Source organism: Musca vetustissima, unplaced genomic scaffold (genome assembly GCF_032173495.1).
Source record: "Musca vetustissima isolate MV318-11 ecotype Yass unplaced genomic scaffold, APGP_CSIRO_Mvet_v1 utg9148, whole genome shotgun sequence".
Classification (NCBI taxonomy): Eukaryota; Metazoa; Arthropoda; class Insecta; order Diptera; family Muscidae; genus Musca; species Musca vetustissima.
Genome location: NW_026877567.1, coordinates 159,838 through 172,487, shown reverse-complemented (window position 1 = coordinate 172,487; position 12,650 = coordinate 159,838). Strand labels below are relative to the sequence as shown.

General features: G+C 34.0%; 1 protein-coding gene across 1 annotated transcript; it reads right to left on the bottom strand.

Moving 5' to 3' along the window:
• Positions 1–11,390: 11,390 nt before the first annotated feature.
• On the bottom strand, positions 11,391–12,380 carry LOC133322186 (putative glutathione-specific gamma-glutamylcyclotransferase 2). Its single transcript, XM_061531230.1, has one exon. The coding sequence runs from the start codon at positions 12,378–12,380 to the stop codon at positions 11,391–11,393; it is 990 nt and encodes a 329-aa protein (XP_061387214.1).
• Positions 12,381–12,650: the final 270 nt, after the last annotated feature.

Sequence of the window (12,650 nt, the reverse complement as noted above, 5' to 3'; positions counted from 1 at the left end):
AAAAATCCACGCCTATGTTGACCCTTGAAAAAATATTCTTTATAAAATCCACGCCTATGTTGACCCTTGAAAAAATATTCTTTATAAAATCCACGCCTATGTTGACCCTTGAAAAAATATTCTTTATAAAATCCACGCCTTGTTGAAGGCCTTGAAAAAATATTCTTTAAAAATCCACGCCTATGTTGACCCTTGAAAAAATATTTGACCCTTGAAAAAATATTTATAAAATCCACGCCTATGTTGACCCTTGAAAAAGTTATTCTTTATAAAATCCACACCTATGTTGACCCTTGAAAAAATATTCTTTATAAAATCCACGCCTATGTTGACCCTTGAAAAAATATTTTTATAAACCACGCCTATGTTGACCCTTGAAAAAATATTCTTTAAAAAATCCACGCCTATGTTGACCCCACGCCTGGAAAAAAATATTCTTTATAAAATCCACGCCTAAAGCTTTGATGGTCCTACGAAAATATTCTTTATAAAATCCACGCCTATAGTCTTGATGGTCCTACGAAAATATTCTTTATAAAATCCACGCCTATGTTGACCCTTGAAAAAATATTCTTTAAAAAATCCACGCCTATGTTGACCCTTGAAAAAATATTCTTTAAAAAATCCACGCCTATGTTGACCCTTGAAAAAATATTCTTTAAAAAATCCACGCCTATGTTGACCCTTGAAAAAATATTCTTTATAAAATCCACGCCTATGTTGACCCTTGAAAAAATATTCTTTAAAAAATCCACGCCTATGTTGACCCTTGAAAAAATATTCTTTAAAAAATCCACGCCTATGTTGACCCTTGAAAAAATATTTTTTAAAAAATCCACCTTTTAAAAAATCCACTCTTTGGTTGGTTTTAAAAAAATTTTTTTTTTTTAGAAATCCCCCCTCGTAACCACTTTCATACCAATCCTTAAAAAATCATCCACATCTCCAGGATGTCTTCCACACTTGGTCTTAACATTGTTTATTGATCTTTAAAGAACAGCAGGGTGCCAGGTGCCATGTTGTTCATGTCGATGCGGCTAGAACCAGTGCCAATGTCTGTCTCCCTTTATCTGTTTGTGCGGTGTGTTGCCAATCTCTCCATAGCCTAGGAGGATGGCAATCGGCCTATTGGCAATCGTCGTAATCGTAACATTATAATGATTAGTGCGTGTTAGATTTCACACAGATGCAGATGTTCAGCCGATACCAGGCGACGGCACCAACACGTCTCTTTGGCTTTGGGTGAACAGAGCAGCGAATCGCAAAATCTTTTGAAGTCCCCTATTCCAACCTGAAGATGAGGTGTTATGGTGGAGGTGCAGCATCAGCATGGAAATTAATTGAAATTACAACAGTTTTAATGTTTATTAATCACGAAAGTATGACCATGGCAGAGAAGAATGGGAATGGCTGGCTGGCTGGCAAGTGCGAAGATCCTGATGCGGTTCTTGGGTGGAGTAGTGGTTGTTAAATGATATCGAAGATATTGTTGGATAAGACACAATTTACATTAACACAAACGGCGTCTGTTGTTTAACAAAATTGCCTATTACCAAAGAGGGGAGGATTTAGTTGATGGCAAAATTTGTTTATTGTCTTTGAATGATGGAAATATGGTGCTATTACGCAAATTGTTATATTATGGGCACTACATAAATTTTATTATTTTTGTTATAGAAAATTTTTTGAAAATTAATGCGGTGTGTTGCCAATTTTTTTTTCAAGGACCAACAAGGCGTAGATTTTTTAAAGAATATTTTTCAAAGGACTATTCAAGGCGTGGATTTTTTAAAGAATATTTTTCACAGGACTATACAGGACGTGGATTTTTTAAAAAATATTTTTCAAAGGACTATACAAGGCGTAGATTCTTTAAAGAAAATTTTTCAAGTCCCCGTGGATTCTTTAAAGAAAAATTTTCAAGGTGCACGCGTGGATTTAATTAAAGTAAAATTTTCAAAGGCGTGGATTTATTAAAGAAAAATTTTCAATGGGCGTGGATTCTTTAAAGAAAAAATTTCAAAGGACTATACAGGACGTGGATTTTTTAAAGAATATTTTTCAAAGGACTTTACAGGGCGCGGATTTTTTTAAAGAATATTTTTCAAAGGACTATTCAAGGCGTGGATTTATTAAAGAAGATTTTTCAAAGGACTATTCAAGGCGTGGATTTTTTAAAGAATATTTTTCAAAGGACTATTCAAGGCGTGGATTTTTTAAAAAATATTTTTCACAGGACTATTCAAGGCGTGGATTTTTTAAAAAATGTTTTTCAAAGGACTATTCAAGGCGTGGATTTTTTAAAAAATGTTTTTCAAAGGACTATTCTCAAAGGACTATTCAAGGCGTGAATTTTTTAATGAATATTTTTCAAAGGACTATTCAAGGCGTGGATTTTTTAAAGAAAATTTTTCAAAGGACTATACAAGTCGTGGATTCTTTAAAGAAAAATTTTCAAAGGACTATACAAGGCGTGGATTCTTTAAAGAAAAATTTTCAAAGGACTATACAAGGCGTGGATTCTTTAAAGACAAATTTTCAAAGGACTATACAAGGTGTGGATTCTTTAAAGACAAATTTTCAAAGGACTATACAAGGCGTGGATTCTTTAAAGACAAATTTTCAAAGGACTATTCAAGGCGTGGATTCTTTAAAGACAAATTTTCAAAGGACTATACAAGGCGTGGATTCTTTAAAGACAAATTTTCAAAGGACTATACAAGGCGTGGATTCTTTAAAGACAAATTTTCAAAGGACTTGGTTTTTCTATCATGTTTAAGGTGTGATTTTTTAATGCGTAATAGCCCATATCTGCAATTTTGTTCAACATATGTTTGTTGAACCCCATCTGTCCCCCGTTGCCAAAAAATTAACTTGTCCCTCCATATCCACATCCATACATCATTGTAATATCATATTTTCTTAGTTTTTTTTTTTTTTTTTTTTTTTTGTGAACAAACAACCAACCGGCCGTTCAACATAAAATATGTGGACGGATATTCGCATGCGCCATACAATGACTAAATAAATGAATGAATTTATCATATGTCCAGGTCCAACCAGCCAACCGCCGGGGAGATTAACTGGAGTTGGCCTTTTTCTTCTATAGAGCAAAACACACACCGACAAACAGACAGACAAACAAAACTAACAGACAGGACGGCAGTCCATATAAACATAGCTGGCTGATTGAATCGAATGAGTAGATGAATGACAAACGGACGGACGACCGGTCGAAGTGAGTGAGTGAGTAGCTGGAGTGCGCGTTTGGTGACCATGTTTGTTCAACCGTTGACATCAATGTGGGCTTGCTTGCCAGCGACTCTTATAAGTTGCCGGTGGCATAAATCAATCGGCCTCTTGAAACGTTCAAAATGTTTTGCATCGATGTCATTCCATGGATTATTATTTTTGCGATATTTTTGTCGTTATTTAATATGCAGACACTTTACGTGAATGACACCGTTAAATTATTTATTTTATTGGAATTCATATAGATATTGTTGCAGTTGCTATTTTTTGTTCGCCTTGCCTTGTAGCACATAAACCATTTAGAATTTTTAGAGACTTTGGTTGGTAAGCTATCCCTGGTATTTTGAAATATGACTTCAGGGTATGGATTGGGAATGCATATTTTAATGGGTACCAAATTGAGAGGTCGGTCGTTCTTCAACAAAAAATCAGTAATTAAAAATAAAAAAAAAACAATCAAAGGCCTCGATTTTTTAAAAGAATATTTTTTCAAAGGCTATATAAGGCGTGGATTTTCAAAAGAATATCTTTTCAAGGTCTATATAAGGCGTGGATTTTTAAAAGAATATTTTTTCAAAGGCCAATGGATTTTTTAAAGAATATTTCTTCAAGGACCAATCAAGTTGCGGATTTTTAAAAGAATATTTTTTCAAAGGCTATATAAGGCGTGGATTTTTAAAAGAATATTTTTTCAAAGGCTATATAAGGCGTGGATTTTTAAAAGAATATTTTTTCAAAGGCTATATAAGGCGTGGATTTTTAAAAGAATATTTTTTCATAAGGCTATATAAGGCGTGGATTTTTAAAAGAATATTTTTTCAAAGGCTATATAAGGCGTGGATTTTTAAAAGAATATTTTTTCAAAGGCTATATAAGGCGTGGATTTTTAAAAGAATATTTTTTCAAAGGCTATATAAGGCGTGGATTTTTAAAAGAATATTTTTTCAAAGGCTATATAAGGCGTGGATTTTTAAAAGAATATTTTTTCAAAGGCTATATAAGGCGTGGATTTTTAAAAGAATATTTTTTCAAAGGCTATATAAGGCGTGGATTTTTAAAAGAATATTTTTTCAAAGGCTATATAAGGCGTGGATTTTTAAAAGAATATTTTTTCAAAGGCTATATAAGGCGTGGATTTTTAAAAGAATATTTTTTCAAAGGCTATATAAGGCGTGGATTTTTAAAAGAATATTTTTTCAAAGGCTATATAAGGCGTGGATTTTTAAAAGAATATTTTTTCAAAGGCTATATAAGGCGTGGATTTTTAAAAGAATATTTTTTCAAAGGCTATATAAGGCGTGGATTTTTAAAAGAATATTTTTTCAAAGGCTATATAAGGCGTGGATTTTTAAAAGAATATTTTTTCAAAGGCTATATAAGGCGTGGATTTTTAAAAGAATATTTTTTCAAAGGCTATATAAGGCGTGGATTTTTAAAAGAATATTTTTTCAAAGGCCTAAATAGGCTTGGATTTTTAAAAGAATATTTTTTTTTCAAAGGCTATATAAGGCGTGGAAAGGGCTATATAAGGCGTGGATTTTTAAAAGAATATTTTTTCAAAGGCTATATAAGGCGTGGATTTTTAAAAGAATATTTTTTCAAAGGCTATATAAGGCGTGGATTTTTAAAAGAATATTTTTTCAAAGGCTATATAAGGCGTGGATTTTTAAAAGAATATTTTTTCAAAGGCTATATAAGGCGTGGATTTTTAAAAGAATATTTTTTCAAAGGCTATATAAGGCGTGGATTTTTAAAAGAATATTTTTTCAAAGGCTATATAAGGCGTGGATTTTTAAAAGAATATTTTTTCAAAGGCTATATAAGGCGTGGATTTTTAAAAGAATATTTTTTCAAAGGCTATATAAGGCGTGGATTTTTAAAAGAATATTTTTTCAAAGGCTATATAAGGCGTGGATTTTTAAAAGAATATTTTTTCAAAGGCTATATAAGGCGTGGATTTTTAAAAGAATATATTTTCAAAGGCTATATAAGGCGTGGATCTATTGACAGGAGTGAGGTACCCTTACCTTCTGTAGGGAGCTCCACATATTTGTTTTTTTTCGAATTCCATAAATATTCAATGAATGTCAATGGTCTCATTCTATCCCCGAGACTTTTATGAATTGAGTTGCCAAAATGGGCTCGTAACTAACGAAGATGTGAGTGTTCATCACACATGGCTAGGAAGAAATACCCACATATGGAGGACGACGCATTCACATATCCCCAAGGCAGCAGCAATAACCATTAAACAGTTTAAAAATTCACAGTCACATATGGATGGATGTATGGATGCAACAGCCAAAGGGGTCACTTAAACATGAATTAATTCATGGCGTTGTTGGTGTAAGCCCAGCAAAGAGACAGACAGACATTCCGACAGCCATGGCAAGAAAGAGGATGATACAAAAACACATCAATAACAAAATGAAAACAGCTACACCAACAATAGGAAAATTAAATAATGCCCAGCGTTGACAAGGGACGCGTGCTGAGAATTTTACGATGACATAGAAGCATTAAAAAATCCAACAAAAACAACAACAGCGATGACTTTAAATGTTAATGGCCATGGTTAGTGGAAGGTAAAAGGCCATAAGTTAGTTAGTCCTTAAAGACACCAACTACATATGAACATGGCCTAACAAAAATGTTATTTGGTTACGAGTGTCGTTTTTATGTTCTGGTGTCTGTTATTGAGGGTTGCTCCATGGGGTGACCACGAAATTGATTTTTCCAAATTAATCAAATTCCAAGCACATGGAAGACAAATCTCGTGCCACATACTTAGCTGGGCATTAATAGGAAAAAAATTAAAAAAAGTGTCGACATTGTTGTCTGCCACTTGGTCTTATACATATGTAGCTACTGCTCACGCATAGACATTTATATAAAAAGTTAATATCATCCCTCTTGACAAGACATGCGGCCTAGCTGGGGAATGTATCAGTAGAACATCAGCATTGAAGTACATTAATTAATGTCCCACTCTTTGTCTCCAAAACACACCGTCAATTTAACGGAAGTACACACGAATACGTGTCGAGAAGGTGGGGGAGAGGACAACTCAGACACACACACAATCGCCTTTGATGTCTGACCAAAAAAGAGCTTAGCGCGTGACTAACATGCCGACTAGCGGAATTGCATTTGAAGTGCGGTCAGTAATCGGTTAGCATTACGGCAGACAAATTGGATCAATGGGTCATCAATGTTTGGAGTTTAGAATAAGAATTATTATTTTTAAATTAATGTGTATGGGTTAGCTCATGATCACGAATTACATCCGGAAGTGATCTAAATACGTTTCGTGATTTATAAATCAGAAAGGAAAAAATATTTTATATTCTTTTAAAAATCTACGCCTTATATAGACCTTGAAAAACTGTTCTTTTAAAAATCTACGCCTTATATAGACCTTGAAAAACTGTTCTTTTAAAAATCTACGCCTTATATAGACCTTGAAAAACTGTTCTTTTAAAAATCTACGCCTTATATAGACCTTGAAAAACTGTTCTTTTAAAAATCTACGCCTTATATAGACCTTGAAAAACTATTCTTTTAAAAAGCCACGCCTTGGATTAGACCTTGAAAAACTATTCTTTTAAAAAGCCACGCCTTGGATTGACCTTGAAAAAGTATTCTTTTAAAAATCCACGCCTTGGATAGACCTTGAAAAACTATTCTTTTAAAAATCCACGCCTTGGATAGACCTTGAAAAACTATTCTTTTAAAAATCCACGCCTTGGATAGACCTTGAAAAAGTATTCTTTTAAAAATCCACGCCTTGGATAGACCTTGAAAAACTATTCTTTTAAAAATCCACGCCTTATATAGGCCTTGAGAAAGTATTCTTTAAAAAATCCACGCCTTATATAGACCTTGAGAAAGTATTCTTTAAAAAATCCACGCCTTATATAGACCTTGAAAAAGTATTCTTTTAAAAAATCCACGCCTTATATAGACCTTGAAAAACTATTCTTTTAAAAAATCCACGCCTTATATAGACCTTGAAAAAAGTATTCTTTAAAAAATCCACGCCTTATATAGACCTTGAGAAAGTATTCTTTAAAAAATCCACGCCTTATATAGACCTTGAGAAAGTATTCTTTAAAAAATCCACGCCTTATATAGACCTTGAGAAAGTATTCTTTAAAAAATCCACGCCTTATATAGACCTTGAAAAACTATTCTTTTAAAAATCCACGCCTTGGATAGACCTTGAAAAACTATTCTTTTAAAAATCCACGCCATGGATAGACCTTGAAAAACTGTTCTTTTAAAAATCCACGCCTTGGATAGACCTTGAAAAAGTATTCTTTTAAAAATCCACGCCTTGGATAGACCTTGAAAAAGTATTCTTTTAAAAATCCACGCCTTATATAGTCCTTGTAAAACTATTCTTTTAAAAATCCACGCATTGGATAAACCTTGAAAAACTATTCTTTTAAAAATCTACGCCTTATATAGCCCTTGAAAAAGTATTCTTTTCAAAATCCACGCCTTGGATAGACCTTGAAAAACTATTCTTTTAAAAATCCACGACTTGGATAGACCTTGAAAAACTATTCTTTTAAAAATCCACCTTGAAACCCTATTTTTTAAAAAATCCACGCCTTATATAGACCTTGAAAAGATATTCTTCTAAAAATCCATCATTCTTTTAGTACTTACAAAATTTTTTTTCGAAAAAATAACCTTAAAGATTTTGTCTTCTGAAGGAAAACTAGAACAATTGCCCTTTAAGTATTGAAAATCACAGCACTTAATCATGATAATAAAGTAATCTTTTTCACATCTCTACCCTTTTAATAAAATCCTTAAACTAGGTAAACAAATTGACATTTTCCCCTCCAATTCACCCATTCCACAAAAAATAAAAGAAGGTCTGACTCCATCCTGAATGCAGTTGGCGGTGTATCAAAAGATTTTATTTTGTCTTCTTCCCTTTTTTTTTGGTTGATGATCATCATCATTTAATGCTAATTTCATTTGTATATGTACACCACGCTGTTGTTGTTGTTGTCGCTGTTATTGTTTTACATGAATTTGCTACAAATTTGAGCAGATTGGTTTTCAACGCCAAATATCCAGTCACTTTCTCACTCACTTTTGTGGCAATCATAAGTTGACCAGGCACACCACCAACAACAACATCAATGATGTGTATGACGTTGCCGCAAGGATCAAGCCATAGCCAGACGGCTATCTATGGTCAGCCCGCTCAGAAGTTATGAAAAATTAATAATAATGTCGAATCGATTGATTTTGCCATGGCAAAGACAGCGGGTATTCGCCTAATATGCTATAGCTCTTTCATCACATTGCCTGCCTGCCTGCCTGCCTGCCTGGTTGGCTGGCTGGAGCGTTTGTCGGATTTTAGGAAATTTTCCTTTTAGCGGCTGGATGATTTCGTAATTCAAATGTAACCCAAAACTTCCCAATAGCAACGCACACTACTACCAGTCGGCATGGTGAACTATTATGGTCAGCTGTTAAGAGAAGCAAGGAGTTAGGTTACCACAAGAACAACAAAAAACTCCCAAGATTGAAATTTATGCATACTCAACGCAAATAAAGAGGGGGAAGAGTACACGCAGGAAAAAATAATCAGAAAACGAAAAAAGTATTCTTTGAAAACCCTTGCTCCCAAGGTCCTTCGAAAAATGTTATTTAAAAATCCAATCTTTTGTTTGTCCTTGAAAAAATATTTTTTAAAAATCCACACCTCTTATGGTCCTTCGAAAAATATTTTTTAAACATCCAGCCTTTTAAACCTCTTATGTTTGGATTTTTAAATCCACGCCTTAGTGGGTCCTTCGAAAAATAATCTTTAAAAATCATCGCCTTTGAGGGTCCTCCGAAAAAATATTCTTTAAAAATCCACGCCTTTTTGGGTCCTCCGAAAAAATATTCTTTAAAAATCCACGCCATAGAGGGTCTATCGAAAAAATAATCTTTTAAAAATCTATAAAATTCCAAGCATTTCTTAAAAAATATCCTTCACAAAATGCACGTATAGAACTGTTCTTATGTAAAAGTTAAATTTTAAAGTCTCTTTATGCCCCCTCAATTTTTCTCGCAGTGTTGCCTTCACATCGCCGAACGGCAATAACATTTATTGGCAAATGAAAAATAGCGCCAATTGGCCGCAAGGCGTTATATTATGTTTTCTCCTATTTTGTAGTGGTTGTCATCATCTTTACTGCAAACGTCGTCATACCGACCCAATCCGACCTGGACGTTATTGTATTTATTACTTTTGTACAATTAATTCTTTTAACATTCATTGAATATACATGGCAGTTCCATTTGTGCCAACAACATTAACATAACCAATAGCCCATAGAACAAGCAATAGTCTAAAGAAAAATAAAACTGTGAGGAAAAAAATACTCCTAGGCGAAGAAGAAGACATCCAACTGAGACAAAATTATTTCCATTGAGGACAGTGATACAACAAAAAAAACTTTGGACTTTTTGTGTTTGTCTTTTTCGGGAAGTGTTTGGTTTGAGAGTTGCACACATAAAGTTATTCTAGACGGATTATAAATTACATTTTAATATCCTTTTTAAGAGATATATGTGGATGTGCAGAACGAATGCACTGGAGTAAGATACTACGTACTCACATATATGGCAATGGACAGTGTGAAATTGACGCCTACATGATGTTGCAGAACATGTGTACACATTTGTTAGGAATTTAATGGTTATATTTGAGGAAGAGAAAGAGGAAGAAATAAATATCGCCTAAAGAAATTATTAGATCTTCGATTTTATAAAAAAAAATTAAACAGTTTGAACAACTTCTCTAAAAGGTTATAAAACTAAATCACACCTATAACGGATGTTATACTTCCAAAAATATCTTTACGGAATCGCCCAACTGTAAATGCGCATTGAAAAGATAATTTTATACCCTACCCAGGAAACCTTTTTATTTTTTTGGAAAATGGGCCGAACTATAAAACTCAGATCCTCTACTTATTGTCAAGTTTCAATCAACATTCAGACATTTTTTTCTAACCCATTTTCATATTTCATATATGATATGGGGGTGGCCAACATACTGTTAGTCAGGCAAAACAAAATCTCTCTTCCATCAGCCATTCTTTCGACAGAATGTAACTTCTTCCCATACCAGACGAGAAACATCCAGATCTTTTTTAGTGCGTTTTCATTTTCTCATTCTATTTTTATATTGTAGTTTTGAAATTCGTCACCAACTATGTATGGACATCCCATCAGACGTTCCAGATAGATGACAAATAGGAATAGGCCAGAAAGCTGTCAGTCAAACAACAAAACCTCTTGCCCATTATATAACTACATGTGAACTACAATATTTTCTCACACACGACAAGGATCCATTCTTACAACTGAAGGTTTACTTCTTACATAGTATAAAAATATCTTCCTCACAAAGAAGAACCAACTTTTTTATTCTCGGGAAAATATTCTTCCTTTATTAAAAAATACGCCCAGGTTTCTTAATTGTAAATGACAACAAATAATTATTCTCATAGAAGAACAGAAGTCTCCTCACAGAAATTTGTAGTTTTAAGAGAAGGTCCTTAATCCTTGAAAAAATAAAGATCTGCTTTCAAATGTCGCGAGGAATAAATCATTTTCCCCACATAAGTTATTCTCCCCGTAGAACCATGTATTTTCTTTTAATAGGACTAAAATGTGTACTTCTCACAGATGAAAATTTTTTGTAAACATCGGTTAGTCCATGAGAAAAGTATTCTTTAAAAAAATCACTTTTTTACGCATGCCTTTGTCAGAATATTCTTTAAAATATCCACACCTTAGAGGGCCTTTTAAATTAATTTGTTTAAAATATCCACGCCTTTGAGGGCCATTTGAAATAAATTTCTTTAAAATATTCACCCCTTAGAGGGTGCTTTGAAATAAATTTCTTTAAAATACCCACCACTTAGAGGGCCCTTTGAAATAAAATTCTCTAAAATATCCACGCCATAGAAGGTCATTTGAAATAAATTTATTTAAAATATCTACGCCTTAAATGATCTTTGAAACAATTTTCTTTAAAATCCTATTTGTCATCTCAAGCCACATTTATTACATCATTTCTCGCTCTACATTAATTTAATTACATATTTCTTATTTTTCTAAGATTTTCTACGATCATCATCGTTCCATAAACTTAATATTTGTATACCATAAAGTTCTTTGGCTAGGAAATATTCACGCCAACCCGTTTTATGGCAAAACTTTATCAGATGATCTATTTTGTTTTTTTGCCACGTCATGCATTCATCATCATCATTCAGTTTCAAGTCCTTTCCCTTGCCGCCAAGAACATCTTTCAGTTCTTTTTTCAAAGCCATTTCCAACAATCGCTCCTCATCTTTGGCAATACGCTGCCTCACAGCCATTTCCAATTCCAACAAATGTTCATCTTCGACCCCGGGAAATAAATGTTGCATTGATTTCACTAAATTGAAGAGATATTCGCGATTTCGACCACTTGGTCCGGCGGAGGTGAAAATTTGCTCAGCAATATTTTCAATTTGACTATTAGGGCCATCACCAGCCCAGGACTCATTTTCGGGGGTAGCAATATAAATAACTATGTCAAATGATTTCTTCTTTGTGCTCTCTTCATTGTTTCGGTTTTCCGGATCAAAGACATGGAATGTTACCGTACAACGTTCATAGCCATTCTTTTCACGAAAATCTAAATGTTTTATAACCGAATCTCTTTCACTTGCTGCCACCCGATAGGCCACACCATATACACGGTCGTTGGGTGTTGCTGGCACCAAGGTAACAACTCTACCGGGCTTTACATGTACCCCTCTATGATCAATACTGTGCTGGTAGAAACGCCGCTGATAGCCACAAATATAGCCACGCTGCCAATCGATGCAGGGAAAGTCAATTTTCCACATTAACGAACCATAACCAAATATCCAAATGTCATCGTTGGTAAATTGCACTGAAGGATTATAGATCTCGGCATGGGCTTTTGTTATGTCCGCTGTGGCACTGCCAGACGCACTTGACGTTGCTGCTGCTGTGCGTTCTTCTTCATTGATTGTCACGAAATTTCGAAAATGTTCATTATAGATGGATTGTACATCAGGATCACAGGACATTTGTAAAATATTGGAATTTGTACACAAAGGTTGATAGAAGGATGTTTAGAAGAGTGGTATATTGAGATGTTGTTGGAAACGCTATTGGCCCTTTGGTCTTTAATACATTACGTCGCTACACTAACTCATTTGCCAACTACAACCCTCTAACGACGACCAACAGCTGTTTTCAATCAGCTGGGATTGCTAAATTCTAAAGCCTATTCGTAATAAAATTGACGCCGTAATAATGACGAAATCACGTAGGCGAGTTGAGAGTAGCTAGAAAAG